Here is a 16011-nt window from a genome sequence, read left to right on the forward strand (position 1 = left end):
TTGTGAACTTTGATCTTGGAATGTACACTCTGAACAGCTTTCTTTCTACCATCATCTCTAAAACCTGAAATTGGCACTGAAAAATACCAGAATAATAAGGCCTCAGCAGATGCATTTCCCTGGCGTGTATTATGTCACTTGCCAAGCAAGCCCAACCCAAGATGAAGGCAGTAGCTCCCGTAAGCACTGTTAGCACATGCACACGTTTTATGATTTCAACAGCATGAATGTGGCCAAAGTTTGTGATTTCCCAGCAGACAGACTTGACTCACTTTCTGACTTAACAGTGTCCATGTCCAGAAGTAGCAATTATTCTATTGTTCTGTCTAGAAGCTATCCACTCCAATTCAAGGGCTATGTTCTAAAAAGGAACTTAAAACCTGAGTTTACATTTAACCAAGAGGTTGCTTCAGAGAGTCATTTAGTTAAACAATACTAAAGCCTCAGAAGATATTTTCCAACCAATGTGTTAACAAAACTTTATCACTTTGCATTACATTGTTTTTATATAAAAATTTCAAAGTGGGAGTGCCTGGCTGACTCAGTCCATGGAACACACCACTCTTGATCTCGGGGTCCTGAGTTCGAGCCTCACATTGGGCATAGAAATTACTTAAAAAAATTTTTTTTCTCAATGTCAAAGTAATAAACCTCTCCCATAATAAAAGGAAAAGAAATCCTCCACAGTTGAGAGATCTGGAAATACATGCCATTTAAGGGCTACCCCTCAGAGGCTAAAAACTAACAACAATGATATTAGTAAAGTATTTTCACAAAGGTACCTGGTCTCATCTCAGGTCATGATCTCACGGAGCCTACTTGGGATTCTCTCTCCTCTCTCTCTGTCCTTCCCCTGCACTTTCGCACACATGCTCTCTCTCTCTCTCAAAATAAATAAATAAACTTTAAATAAGTAAAGTATCTTCACAATGATCTCACTTAACCCAAGTCACTGCTCTGATTTTAAAACTTCCTTCTGCGATACAATATGAAACCTTCATCTAGAAGTCTTGGATCCTGGCTCTTGGACAGTAATTTAAGTCTCTATGCCTAAATTTATCCATGTGTATAATACCTTCCTTACAAAATATTATAAAGATCAAATAAGATAAGAAATATGAAACTAGGTTGTAAAAAGTAAAGTATTATCTCCATGGAAGTTTTTCTAAATATGAATGGCCTCATACATGCCAATAGCTCATTTATATTCTCATGAATCCCAAGGAGTTAGTATTATCATCCCCATTTTCACGGTGAGAAACCCACAGATTACAGGTTAAGTAACTTTTCCAAGGTCATACAGGACCAGACTGGAGCACAAGGCTAAAGAAATTCAAAGCCTTATCTCTTTCTACTATATTGTGCTGCCTTGCTAGTTTTGAACGTTAAATAACACACAGACCCTTCACTCCTCTCTGTACAGTGAGTTCTGTAAGTTCTTTTTTGGGATACAAGTAAACAAAAATCAGTCCTAACTAGCTTCTTAAAACCCATGGCACCTAGTGAGAACTCTGGCGTTTTTAAGTACCAGAGAGTCCACGTCACCAAAGTTGAAATGTGAATATTCTCTTTTATTCTTTGCCGCGCCTGGCATGCAAAGACTCTTTAAGGCTTTGTGAAAACACAAAAGTCTAATTCTGCGCAAACCAACTTACATATTACCTTCCTGCTTAACCAACCACCAGAAACCTGATTGTATTTGTTTCTAGACCTCTTCTCTAAAACCTAAAACTATGCCCATATGTAGCTGGCTACTTCCGTAGAGTTTGTCCCTATCCCAGGAAGAGTCAGATCCTGGTTCTCCTCCCTCTCTGACTATTCTTAGTTTCCTTTGGTGCTCACAACAACCTCAATCTACCAAGAGGAAAACTTTGTGACTGGCCCAAATCATCTGGATGAAATATTCCTCAAAACAATACATGTCTCTTTCCTTTGTTTCCATGTGTACCAAGCAACCATCTGATTAGCTTCATAAGCACTATGGTATAAGGAAAAGGGTGCCTCAGACTGCAATGTAAGTGTTCCAATCACTGGATTGGTATGTCCTCCACTATGAATTAATAAAATTGGCATACTTGTCGCTTTTTTTAAAACTTTCAATGACTGACTCCCCCGCTGCCCATGAAATAAAGCCATAAAAGAATCTTTATAAGTTGACTCTGAGTCCTTTACAGTATCATCTGCTCCCAAAATTCGAGTCATACCCAACTAGTCACATTCCATTCCTCAAACCCCTCCATTCTCTTTGTACCTTCAAGCCTTTGCATGTGATATTTATTCCTGCCTTCTCCCCTCCCCATCCTCCTCCATCTAACTAAATCCCATTTATCCCTCAAGGCCCACTCAAGTGTCACCCTCCTTTGTCAAATCTCCCAATGAACCCAAGTGGAAATATTCATCCCTCCTCTTGCTTCCACAGTGCATTATACATATCTCTGTTCTACTACCTATAGAATCATAATTGGTTGTTTGCATATGTCTTTTCCTTTGCTAGATGTGAATAACCAAGGGCAGGAACCAGATCTTATTCATTATTCTGACATTTCCAGTGCCTAACACTGGGTTACTTGTAATAGATATTTTATTAATTGTTGAAGGATTGAAAGAATGAAGAACGATACCCTGACTCTGTGGGTTGCTACCCACTCTGAAATGTTAGGATTGAGAGTTATTATCTAATATCTCCTGTTTGCTGGACAGTCAGGCTCTGAAAGAGCCTTTGGGATACTTAGGAAATGAGAGAGAGTGTTTATGTCCATGCTGAATCATCTAATCCTGCCAAAATCATGCTCACTACCAACATACAGGGAAATGGTTGCCAGGCATAATTATGGAAAATCCATGCCTGACAACCATTCCTAATACAGCTGCAATACATACTGCTCTATTCCCTTCACAATACAAATGCATCACTTCCCTTCTAGCCTTTGCCCTTTCCAGGGACAGTTTATGCAGCTGAAAACTTTAGTTCTCCTTCTGAATACCAAAATCCTGTTTCATTTGTAGAATGAAGTGACTACAATTAACAGCAGCAGAGAGAGAGCTCCGACTAAATCTGGTGGCCAACCAATGAGACTCTAGAACCCCAACATCATCAATATCTATTTCCCCAAGTCTCTCCAAAACTAATTCCTGTCTTTGTTCTCCCAAACTATACTCCTAGTCACTGTTTCCAGCTTAGGTAAAGAGTTCTATCAAGGCAGTAAGGGGATTTCTAAATCTGGAAAATGCAAGAATTCCATACAGTGAAGTAACAAAGGCCCGGATGCTAATCCACCCAGACTTCCCAGTGAGAATGGTGCAGTGGGGGGAAGAGAAATTCTGCACCTATCCTAGAGCAGCCTGCACAACAACTCAAACAGCTCGAGTTAATTTATTATGGCCAACCATTTTCGACTCATTCTTCCCCTCAAGAAAGAGATCTGTGCCTGCAAAGGATCAAATTCCTATACACCTGACCAAAATCCTTCAGAGGAAAGGCAAACTAAGTGAGCCAGTTAAAAGGACTGAGCACAAGAGGCCCCTCCTGGAACCAGCCCTACTTCCCCCTTCTTTCCTAGTTTCATTTCCTAGGAATCCAACTTCCTTTCAGCTGGAGGCCACCAGTAACACGATCCAGTGAGGTGCTGAGATTTCTTCACTTATTCGAGTTATAATCCTGCCAGTTTTTAAAGCTGTCACAGCCCAAGACAGGCCCAGAGTATCCTCCGCCTAAAAAGAATGCCGGGTTGCCCAAAAGCCTGCAAAGGAGACTTAATGGAACCATTCACTTAGCAGCAGTTTTTCAATGAAGTTCAGCAGCACAATCTAACCTCTTTGTGCTCTGAAATGAACCACATTTCTTAAAAAGAAAGACCACAGGGGGCTGACAGAAAACTTGCTGCAGGCAGGGAAACCTGGACAGCTTACAGGAGCTGATGCAGAAGGGAACAAGCAGACCTCCTCAGCAGGTCCCTTTTAGCATTTCATTTCATTTCTGTCTCTCTCTGCCTCTCTTTTCTGGTGCATTCTCCAGCAGGACTCTAATGCCACAAGGGAAGAAAAAGAGGGAGCGTTTTACAGCTTCTGCATTAGTTTCCCTTCACTGGGTAGGTGTCGTAAACAAGTATGCTGGATTCAGTCATAGGAGCTGAAGTTCCCTCTCCTTCCGAAGAAAAGAAACTAGAGGCCCGGTCACAAGGGCCCCGCTGAATAAAGCAGGAGAAAGTGCTGCCTCTGTAGTTTCTGGGGGAAATCTCCCAGTCTGTGAAAGCACAGCTGCCACACAAAGCGCCGGCCTGGGATGTTAAAGATCGGAGTTGGGCCCTCAGCTCCCGAGGCCTCCCACCCCTGCCTCGCGCGCGAAGGGCACCCCCGGGCGGCCGGGGACAAGTTGGGGAGCCGCAGTCCGCAGCCCCTCCGTCTGTCAAAACTTTCTCGCGGACACCCAGACCTTGCAGGAGGCACTGGTGTGCGGGACTGCTCAGCCAGAGCGCCTCCGGGCTGCAATCCGAGGCCACCGCAAGCCGTTGGGGAGGGGGGGGTGGGGAGCCGCGGCAGACCCCCGCCTCCACCGGCTCGAAGCCCCCGGGGCTGGACGGGGAGGAGGCCTCTCCCCAAAAGTGCACATTCACCGACCCCGGCCGCCACGCGACGGAGCGGAGACTGAGGGAGACAAAGGGGGGCGAGGGCCCCCGGGCGGGCTCGCGGCCGGCGGAGCCTCGGCGACTGGAGCCCCGCACGGGGAGCGGACGGGGAGGCTCCTCGCGCTCGACTCCTCCTCCTCCCCTGAAACTCCCCGCCGCGCCGGGGCTCCGCAGGCAGCGCCCCGGCTCGCCTCCCTCCAGATAATAGGGCGGCTAATATAACCCGTGCTGGGAAAAGGGCCGTCTCCCGCAGGCTTATCTCAACTCCGCAAATAAGCCGGCCCGAGAATGAGCAGGTCCGGGGCCGGCCCCGACGCCGGGGTGGGCGCGACCCCGCCCGGGCCCCGGCCCACCCGCCACCCCCCACGCGAGTCCCCGACCCCCGACGAGCCCCGGGGCCCCGCCGCGCCGCCCGCCGCACCTTTGTAGCGTTCCAGCACATCCTCGTACGCCTGCACGAACTCCTTCTCCTGGCTGCGGTTGGCCGGCTGCTGACCCGGCACGTAGCCGGCCATGGCCGCCCGCGCCGCTCTCCGCGGGCCCCGGCGGGCGCCGGTTCCAGGCCCGCGCGCTGAGGCGGCGGCGGCGGCGGCCCCAGCCTCGGCCCTTTGTGCGACTCGCGGGAGGCGGCGGCGGCGGCGCCCCGGCAGTCCGCTCTCCGCTCTTCGCCCGCCTCGCCCGGCCTGGCAGTCGCGCTCGGCTCTTCAGCCCGCCCGCACCCGGCCGCTCGCGCTCCGCCGGTCCCGGCTCGCGTTTCCGCCTCCCCACCCCTCGCTCCGCTCCTCCCTCAGCCCGCCCCGGCGCGGCGGCGGCGGCTCCTCCTGTCAGGAGCGCCAGGCCCGGCCCGTTCCCGCCCCTCTCCCGCTGCCTCAGCGGCCCGACGCTGCCCGGCCCCCCGGCAGCCCACGCGGGTCGCGGGCGGCAGGGGACCACCGCCGGCGGGGCCGGGGGCGGCGGGGCCGGAGGCCCCACGCGCGTCCGAATGAAGGGCCAGGCGGGCCGCCGCGGCCGCGAGACCCCGTGCCGACGCCACAGGGCGGGCGGGCACCCCGTTCGGCGCTGACCTACACCCGCCGCTGGGACAAAGGAGGGAGCCCCCTGGCTGGAGGAGACCGAGCTGGGCCTGTGCAGCTGCTGGAGACGGGCCTAGAGAACTGAGGGGAAGGCAGAGAGCAAAAGACCTAGAGAGATCCGGGGCTAGACACGGCCAGCATGAGGACAGGGGCAGGACCCGGACGGGGCTGCAGCGTGAGGCCGAAGGGAACACTGAGGCCACACGGAATCCCAGAAACAAAGGGTTTTCCAGAAACAGAAGAGACTGAACTTGAAACGGAGAGGGCACGCCAAGCACCATGAAGTAAACCAGGCCAAGGATGAGCCAGAGGCTGAGAAATGACAACGGGGGAGGAATGAACACGGGATTCTGACCTCACGGTGGGGTGGATCTACAGAGGGAAAAGACCCCACAGGATTATTGCGCTGTGACAGCCATCAGAACAGAGAGACTTCCAGATCGAAAGGGAGAAATGTGGGGACCTGAGACTGAAAGCGGGATGGTTACGGAACAAAGAAAGGGATCCTGGAGCCTAACTGGTCAGGGAAGAAGAAAAGGGAAGCCCAGTAATCTGTCAGGAGAAAGAAAAGCGATGACAGGAAACTAGTAGATATAGGTAGGGATTTAGTGGGGACCGTTTTGAGAAGAGAGTTCCCAGTATCATCTGCCAGTCCATTCATCTGTGTATCCTTCACTCCCAGTGTTCACAGACTGCACTGGGGGCCAATAGCTGTGAATGAGGAACTCGTAAATGCAGGGGATCTTTCTGCCCCCATCTCCCCTCATCCAGCCATTATCCTCCCCAGCCTCATCAAGTCTGTTAACTTGATTTTTTTCAGGGGGGTGGGGCAGTGGTTGTGGGTAAAAAGTCAAGCTGGCGGTTCTCACAAAGCAGCATATTAGCAGGTTAAAAGAAAAAAAGAATTCATGGGACATTGAACAGGCAAAACTAGGACTTGGGTTTCCATCTCAGTTCCCATGCTCAAGATTTTTAAAAGGGAGCTTCTTCCCCCTGGGGTGAGGCCTGCCTCTTTGTAGGCTATGAGTAGTGCCAAGTATTTGGCCAGTGCTCAGCACATTAAGAAGAAGAAATGATGCTTTTCACCATTAGGTGCACACTGGTTGTTTCCACATCATACCATGATCAGAAATCGGGTGAACAAGTCATTAATCATATCTTTCTCCATCCATCAAGTTCTGCTGGCCTGTCCAAGTTCTAGGACTGGAAATTATACAGGGAAGAGCCCAAAGAGGGCAGACAGGGAGGATTGTTGGACAAATGCTCATTTCCTTCCAGTTTAATCCTTTGTGCTTAAAAAAAGCTAGTCCACGTTTTGGTGTCAGCTGCTTAATGAGCTCAATTTAAGAAGAGAAGGAGAATAAGGTTGAGGGTTTTTTTTGGTTGTTTTTTTTTTTTTTTTTTTTTTTTTAAGGCTCAGTGGAAAATGCAGGGTGAAGGAGTTGGGACTGATGGCATAAGCACATTTTTCATAAACAGCAGAGAATACAGAAATGCTAACTCTGGGGACCTTGACTGTATCAGTGCTGAGTCATCTGCATTTCCTATACTATTTTATTCCAGTAGGGCTAAGAAGGCCCAGACACAAATACACATACACACACCTCCACCCTCACCCCCAGACATCTGCCTCATTTTCATTACAGTAAACAGAAAAGTCCCTCAATCCCCTCCTAGGACTGCTACGTGTGCCACTTTGTAAGCAGGTTCCTCAAGAATTGTGACGGAGGCTTGCCAAAAGTGCAAAAAGACAAGGGCAAGAAGGGAAAGAGAGTCTGTTCTGGGAATCAGACTTTGTTGAAGGCCTGGGGGACTTGCGGGGGGGGGGGGGTGGGGGACGAGGGCAAGAGGTTGAGATTCCTATTAAGAAACATGGTAATCAAGGAAGAAAGTTCTGGTTTGGGTTGCGGCTGAGGGCTTCTCAGACTCAAGTAGCTTTCTTGACAAGATTTGCATTTAAATGCTCCCAGGAGATTTTGAAGTAATGAATTCTTCTAATGAATGGAAAAGGGGAAGTCCACATGTTTGGCTGATGTTTCTGTTTTATACTGAGAAAATTTTATAAGGATAGAGGAACAAAGCAGCTGCTGGAGGGTGGGGGGGTGGCGAAGAAGGAAGCCTATGAAGGGGAGGTTTCTGGTTTTTTCCAAGCAATGGTCTAAATTTATGGCCAGACCACACAATCAGGACAACTCTGAGGCTTTCTCCTTTTGGTCTATGATTTTCCTTTGCTCCTGATGGCCAGGCGGCTGTTGCATTTCTAAGGAGGCTGCAATAAGGAAGCCAAAGGCAGCAAGATGTACTCAGAAGGCCATCTAGTGGGGGGAAAGGGTAATACAGGCAAATAAAGCCCTATTTTTCCTCCGTGTCCTCTGCCACTTAAGCCTCATCAAGTGCCCCTCTCCCTAAGGTCCAGCCACTATCAATTTCTTTCAGCTTCTCAAAGATGTGCTCTCTCGCCCCAGGGCCTTCCCACCTGCTCTCCTCCTGGGCTGTGACCCTTCACTGCTCTCCTCTTTTGGTCTGGCTCACTCCTACTCACACCTCTGCTGAAACTCCTGCAGAGAAGCCTGCCTTGATCCCCCGGATTAGTAGATCCTCCCTCCCCCTCTTCTCCCCTTTGGTAATATGCATCACACTTGAAGCTATCAGTTCCTTGTCTTTCATCCTTATTAAACCATTAGCTCCCTGAGGGCTGGGACTGTTGTCGGTTGTGTTCACCACAGGACCTGCGTCTAGCAAATGACCTGGCACGTGCAGGGCACTCATTAAATATTTGTTTAAAATTTTGATTAAATGGATGAATGAGTGAACCAGATGACCCTAAAATACTCAGCTGCCTGTGTCTTCTGATGAGCTAGAAGGCTAGAGTATTTAAGAAGAGAATATGCCTGTCTCTCACAGTATCCCTTTTTGCCTGGCGTTCAAAGTCCTCCATATTTTGACATCTTTCCTTTATCAGCTGATCTCCGATGATACCCTTGTGTGCAGCATGTTCCCCTAGAATCAAACTCTTGAGCATTTGCCTGGAATGTCCTCCACTTCCCAATTTCACCTAATGAAATCCTACCCATCTTGAAAGCTCACCCAAAACGACATGAAGTTACTTTTAATCAACCCAGGTAGAAGAGGCTGTTCTCAAAAATCCCAGCCACATTTTCTTTCTCTCATTTCTGGCGCTCCAGCCACATGTACTGTGGGTGTCTGCATGCATCACTGCCTCCTTTAAACGTCCTGGTTCAGAAGTTCGTTGAGGCGGAAACATCTATTTCATCTTCCCTCATCATAGGACCCAACACAATGCTTTGTACCTAGTAGATGTTCAATAAGTATTTGCTGAAGGCATGGATGCCTCAACTGAGGACATATGGGGGTGGAGGGTATGGGCTTGATCTGTGATTCAAGACAGTTAAGAATCCAATTCAGTGTCCACTCGGTGGCCAATGGTTTCAGGTGCAGAGAAGAAAGAGGAAAGTGGAAAATTATTTCTCCTTCTGCTAGTGTTCCTCCTCCAACATCTAGAAGGTTTACTCCCAGCACTTCTTCAGCTTGGCTCATGCTGCATTAATTTACATGTGTTAATTGATGCTTTATAAATAAATTTTTTGCTAGTAGTATGTGCAAGAGCTCTGTTCCTCCTTGCAGGGGTAAGCTGTCTCCTGTACCTCTTACATTCCCCAATAGTAAGCTGGAACGAGACACTGAAGGGGCTGCCCTAAGCCCTATCCTTTGGCAAGATCTTGGAAGAAAATCATCCAGTTCTAGTCTCAGGAGAGCTGCCTCCAGACCCATCCCACCAGCCTTACAAACAGGAGCCCAAACTCCCTTTCCATCCAGCCCCTGGAAATACTTAACTAAGCTTTGCCTCCAGTTTCCCAGTCCCCTCTGTGGTAGGAAGCCTTTGACCACCATCATGCTGCCCTCTTCTGTTCAGAAAGTGTAACATCACTCATTTAAGAGGTCTGGATGGTGCCAGCCACCCAGGAAGACAAGATCCCTGCCACAGGCGGCCCGTCACCATGGCAACCCTCAAAATGGTTACTCAGCCATCTGGGTTACCATAGCAACTGGCCAAGTCTCTCCACCTCAGCCTCTCCCTAGGCCTTCTCCCGTGGCTTGTCAGAGCTAATGCCAAAGAATCTCCAATCCTTACTGGGGGAAATGAGCAGAAACTGGACCCCTGATAGGCAGCTGTCCCAAAGGGGCGTGGAATGCCTCTCCCGCCCGGGGCTTCCTGAGGCACAGTGGAGATAATGGGAGTTAAGGCACTCTGTGAACCTTGAAGTGCTGCGCAGATGTTAGCTATTATTAAACTACTGTTCCTTGTAATGGGGGAGGCAGTGGGTTGCCCTAGGCAGAGCTAGTGCCGTTCCCGGCGTGGCCCCTTACTGGCTGGGAGACCTTGAGCAAGTTACCAAACTCTCTGGGTTTCTATTCCATCTACTATGCCCATCTGCCTCCTAAAGTTCTTTTAAGGATAAGGTCAAATAAAGCACATAAGACACTAAGCACAATCCTGGCATTCAGAATATACCAATAGCAGCTAGAAAAGCTCCTGGCCCCTCTGCTATCTCCCAGGCTTTCTGTGAATATAACCATTTTATTTTCTCTCTTAAAGGAACAGCCTAATGTGAGCCCCACTCGATCAACCACACCCCACCTCCCTTCCTGTTCATCCTGAGGTTCCTACCAAACAGGGCTGTAGGCAGTCTGCACTCTGGGGGAATTGGGAGGTTCCCCAAATTAGGCGGTGTGGCTAACCCCTCCAGTGGAAACAACATCTCCCCATCCAATGCTACCTCAGAACAGAAACCTCTAAAGGGGCTGTGACGGGCAGCCTGGAAATTGAGCACAAATCCCACAGAAGCCCTAGAGAGTGGTGGCTGCTCACATGGGACAGCTCACCAGCGTCGGGTCAGGCCTGGGGCACGTGCCCCTCTCATAAGACCAAAATTCCTTCCCTCTATGAGTTTAAAGACTTCAATCCTATTGCATCCCAAGTTCAGTCTCTTAAGACCGAATCCTTGAAATCCATTTTCAGGGTACTTTCTCAATTACACTGGGAGGGTCTTGATTCAAATCCAGGCTCCAAAGGTTTGAAGTGTTTTAGGCAAAACAGACACCATCCTCAGAAATCAAATTTCCAAACAGAGAACACAGGCATGCTTTAGCCTAGTTCTTCATGTTCTGGAAGCAGGGTACAAACCTCAAGTTGGAAGGACCAGAGGATCAGGTAAGCAACACTGGAAGGGACACACCACCCCCTAGGGCCTTGGCATTTGGAAGTCACAATCCCACACAATGCCTCTGGGAAATGTGTGGAGTAGGACTGTTTCCAGCTCAGATTGGACTACTGAGCAGATAAACCAACATACTTACTGCTGGGGGAAGAGCAATAGCTTAAAAGTGAGGTGGCGGGGTGCCTGGGTGGCTCAGTTGGTTGAGCGTCCAACTTCAGCTCAGGTCATCATCTCGCGGTTCACGGGTTCCAGCTCCACATCAGACTCTGTGCTAATGGCTTGGAGCCTGGAGCCCACTTCGGATTCTGTGTGTCCTCTCTCTGCCCCTCCCCAACTCATGCTCTGTCTCTCCCTCTCTCAAAAATAAATAAATATGTTTTTTAAAAAAATTTTTAATAAAAAAAAAAGTGAGGTGGCAAGAGGACATTATTACTGGAACTTCCATCTCTGTAACTGGGGAGGCCAAAATGGGGTGTGTGAGTGAAATAAGACTGGCCCTGAATTGCTAATTCTTGAATCTGGGTGATGGGGGTTCATTTGACTATTCTCACAACTTTAGTAAATGTTTGAAAGGTTCTGAAGAATGCAGGTGGTTGGAGTTAGGCCAACCTGAAGGAAGCAGTGAACAATTCCAAAGGCCACATTGCACGTGTTGTGTTCCAGGGGGCGCCATACACATTCAGCAGTGCTGAAGTTCCTTACCTTCTCTCTTCGGTAACACAGGGAGAATAGCAACTAGTTCCCAGGGCTCTGTGAGGACTGAATGGTAACATGAAATGCCTGACACACATCTAGGACTCACTACATAGCAGCTTCTCCAACTATTACTTACTAGGGGATCCCAGCTGGCATCAGCTCTCAGGAGCTCCTGGACAGAGTCGAGTTCAAATCCCCAAACCACCCTCTGAATGCTTTAATTCCTAACTCCTACCGGCTGGTTCTCTCTTCATTTCCTCTCATTTCTTTCTACTGAGGCCAAAGAAAGGAGAGCAAGAATAGACACCAGCAACAGGGGCATGCCCTTTCTCTTCAGGTTGTCCTGGCAAAGTCCTATTCCTTTTCCAAGTCCCAGATCAAATGCTATCACAGCGCTAAGCTAGCAGTGGGGGCAGAAGCAGGAGAAAGGCCTTCCCTTTCAGAACTTCTCGGAACTCCGGGCTTGCAACACGCACAGCTCGGGCTGCATCCTAGCTGCCTGCACGGGAGGGAGTGGGGTTCCAAAACCCATTCGGAGCCTAGCACAAAGTGGCTCTAGAAATATTTGGTAAATGAATAAGTGCATGATCGATGAATCAGCAAAGGAATGAATGGATGCATTCATGAATTAGTGAACTGGTGTACAAGTGAATGAATGATATCACTGAGAACAGTTACTGTGTGTCCAGTGCTGATTACATAGCAGGCATTAGGCCAAGCACCTCACTCCCCACAACCTCATTTAATCCATCCCGCGAGACTCTGTGGTGGCACTCCTGCTCCCCCATTTTAACTGTGAGAAGGTGAGGCTCAGTGAGGTTAGTAATTTCCCAGGCTCACCCAACTGGCAAGTGATGGAATTGGAACTGGGACTCCAGCTGACTCCCAAAGCCATGCCCTTGAGCGAATGAATGGAAGAGTGAGCACAGGAGGAAATGAGTAAGTAGAGAATGAGGAGGGAAAGGCATGCTGGGAGACACACCCACCCAGGCTCCAGACAGAACCTTTCCCTGGACCACAAGGCTAAAAGCCTGGTAGCTTCTGGGCTAGGGGTGGGACACAGTTGAGGGAGGAAACTTCCACCCACACTGAGTTTTCAAGTTATAGGGGCTTCCAGACCTTCTCTGCAGCAGCATCGTAAATTCGGGCAGAGATTCCAGCCAGGAGCGCCGGTTCTGCTCCTGCAGAAGCGCCAAGGCAGAGCCAGGAAGCTGGCCCACTTCTACCTGACAGGTGGCAACAGGCAGGCTGGGGCCAAATCACGGCAAGTCCCAGCCGAAGCAACTGGCCAGGCTCAGGATCGCACTACTTGGTGATGGTGGGTTATTAATACTCACACTCAGATAGGCTCAGAGTCCTCCTCCCAGGGGGAAGGCTGCTGGGACAAAAGACAGTGCAGCCCTAGATTCTGCTGCACAGTCAGCTCCTCTGGTGGCGTCTGGTCTCTAACCCCGTGGGACAGAGAAATGACAGCCTTCCGCAGCCCCCAAATTAACCAGTCCTTCCTCCACATTCCTACCCTCCGTCCTTGGCTGCTCCTGAACAGAAAGGCGTGAGTCAGACTGCCATTCCAAACCTGTCTCCGTGTCACCTGGGAAGTCGCTAGAAAAGCACGCTGGGAAACCAACGGCACAAAGCCGACACCTTGTGATGTGGCAACCACCTTCCCTCACCAGCTGGGGTCCCACAAAGACCCTGAGCCTCAGAGAAAAGACTGGTTGGCTGTCTTTTCTGCTGCCTGCACAAAATTCTGCCCACGTGGTCACTTTCCATCCCTGCAGCTAATGTGACCCAGATTTACTTTCAGAGAGCTGGTGCTGAGCTGGTGGTGTGTAGCTACAATTCATTCTGCCCCACTTTCAGGGGACTCTCAGGCTCATCTCTCCCGTTACTGAAGCCAAGCTCCAGAAGGGGATGGGGCTGGGAGGATACTGCCAGGAAGAAGTAGAAACGCTAGAAAGGGGGAGGAGCCTCCTGGGGGGCAAAGTTTGAAAAGCCTGGGGCCAGCACAGTTGGTGGCTCTGGTATAAGGGTTCTCAATGGAATCGTTTTTAGGGCACCCTTTCCCACCCCTGTGTTCCCTTCTTCCCAACATGGGTTGGCCAGAGAAAAGACACTCCCATCTGCTCTCGGACAAAGCCCTAGTGTGAACAAAAGAAAGGGACGGAGCTTAGAGGCCTGGAGCCCCTTCCTTGCTCACCTGGGAAAACAGGCCTTCCTGGAGACTCCACTGCCTCTCCTAGTTGGCCCAGAGAAGTTACAACAATGACACGCTAAGTGCAGTAACAGGCATGTTAACCCATGTTCGTCTAACACGTTCGACTCTCATTCAATGATTACTCAAAGCATATATCATCACCCTTTTATAGATAAGGAAACTGAGGCTCTAAGAAGTGAAGTCATTTGCGCAAGTCTTCTGATTCCAGATCCACTTGTCTCCACAGTGCCTGGCACCCAGCCGGGATTAAATCCATTTTTAAAATTTATTTATTTATTGTATTTATTTTTTGATGTTTATTTGTGAGAGAGAGTGCGAGCAAGGGAGGGGCAGAGACAGAGGGAGAGAGAGGATCCAAAGTGGGCTCTGGGGGCGCCTGGGTGGCGCAGTCGGTTAAGCGTCCGACTTCAGCCAGGTCACGATCTCGCAGTCCGTGAGTTCGAGCCCCGCGTCGGGCTCTGGGCTGATGGCTCAGAGCCTGGAGCCTGTTTCCGATTCTGTGTCTCCCTCTCTCTCTGCCCCTCCCCCATTCATGCTCTGTCTCTCTCTGTCCCAAAAATAAATAAACGTTGAAAAAAAAATTAAAAAAAAAAAAAAAACAAAGTGGGCTCTGTGCTGACAGCAGTGAGCTGGATGTGGGGCTCAAACCCACGAACTGTGAGATCATGACCTGAGCTGAAGTTGGACCCTCAACTGACTGAGCCACCCAGGGACCCCAATCCATTTTTTTTTTTATTGAATGAACGAATGAATGAACAAGCAGAGAGGCCCCTTCTCAGAGCTTCCATCCTGGAGCAGAGACACACAGGCACAGAGAAGCAGGCTTCTTCCTCTGACCACGCATGTGCTTTCAAAGGCTGTCTCCCCAGAAGTAAGCCCTTGAGGGACTCCAGCAGCTGAGCTTAGGCGCTGAAAGCAGGGCAAACACCGGCATGCAAGCCCAGCCCTCACTGGGCTAGATTCTAAAGCCCTTACTAGAGGGCTAGCCCTCTAGATTCTAAAGCCCTTACTCTCAGAATGAGATCCTGGGGCAACACCAGGAAGGGTATGATGGGACTCCTGACACATTGAGCTCAGATCTGGTGGGGGAAACGTACCCAGAAACAATGAACTTTAATACAAGGCCAACTGAAACCGGGGCTGGGCAGAGATACAATTGCTGTCTTGCTGCAGGGATCAGGGAAGGCTTCCTGGAGGAGGCCACACTGCAGCAGAAGTTGGGGATGTGATTTCACCAGCACCTGCTGAGAGGCCCCCAAGAACAAATCCTACGGATGCTTTCTACTGGTTAACCGGGAGGCCAATCCTTAGCCCTGAGTCCCTGCGCTCCCCTCTTTCACAACGCACACAAGAATGTAATTTCTTTTCCCCCTGCCCTCCTCTCAACTAGAGTGAGCTCCATGAAGAGGGGACCACATCTTCAGCCATCCTTGGATATCACTGCCAAGAACAAGGAGGGTCCTGAAGATGTGATATTAGAAGGATGGTGGATGGTGAATTCCTCCTGGACCCAGCCTAGCCCCTAGCCCAAACAGGAGCCCTCCTTTCAGACATTTTACTGCCATCTGCAGGAAACTTGTCATAATAAATCTACAAATCCACAATGACAGAAAGTATGAATGGCGCCCCCTAGAGTTGTACAGTGTACAGCCTGTGACACTGTCCTGTACCCGGCTTTCCCCCACCCCCGACCGCCCCCCCCCCCCCCAGGCTCCCCAGAGCCCCAAGAGATACAGCCTTCTTTCCCCTCCTGTGGTGTTGTGCTCCTTTGCTGGTGTGCCTTCCACAGCACCCCCATTCCTTGTTGCCCCCCACCAATAAGTAAGGGTATCACTATTCCTGTTCACTGACAATAGAGAGCCAGGGGGCTTCAAAGAGGCAACGTTTCCAAGATCTCTGTCTCTGCCTTTTTCTACAGGCCAGGATCTTGAGACCTCTCCCAGAAGTGACCAGAAGGACTCTCGGGTGAATCTGAGACCAACTCAGGTTTTTAGATTGTCACCTGCAGAAGATTCAGCCTGGCCTGGTTGCCCCACGTTGCCTAAGGAAATGGAAATAGCAATGCACCTGGAGTTGGAGGATCTGTAGTTACTGGTGTGTGACTACAGGCAAGGCATGTAAATCCTCTGGGCCTCAGATCCTAACACGCGTCCTACCTA

General features: G+C 49.8%; 1 protein-coding gene across 11 annotated transcripts in view; it reads right to left on the minus strand.

Annotated features, from left to right (window-relative positions):
* The window catches only part of MACF1 (microtubule actin crosslinking factor 1), a 331328-nt gene that overhangs the window by 311972 nt on the left and 3345 nt on the right, over positions 1–16011 (minus strand). Inside the window, exon 1 of one of the 11 annotated variants that reach the window (XM_047871157.1) lies at positions 5047–5364. The exons of the other annotated variants lie outside the window; for them this stretch is intronic. Coding sequence (XP_047727113.1) covers positions 5047–5140 — 94 coding nt within the window. The 5' untranslated portion in view covers positions 5141–5364. Of the gene's footprint in view, positions 1–5046; positions 5365–16011 lie in introns of those variants that run through there. 11 annotated transcript variants of the gene reach the window in all.

The sequence above is a fragment of the Prionailurus viverrinus genome, chromosome C1, assembly GCF_022837055.1.
Source record: "Prionailurus viverrinus isolate Anna chromosome C1, UM_Priviv_1.0, whole genome shotgun sequence".
In the NCBI taxonomy this organism is placed as follows: Eukaryota; Metazoa; Chordata; class Mammalia; order Carnivora; family Felidae; genus Prionailurus; species Prionailurus viverrinus.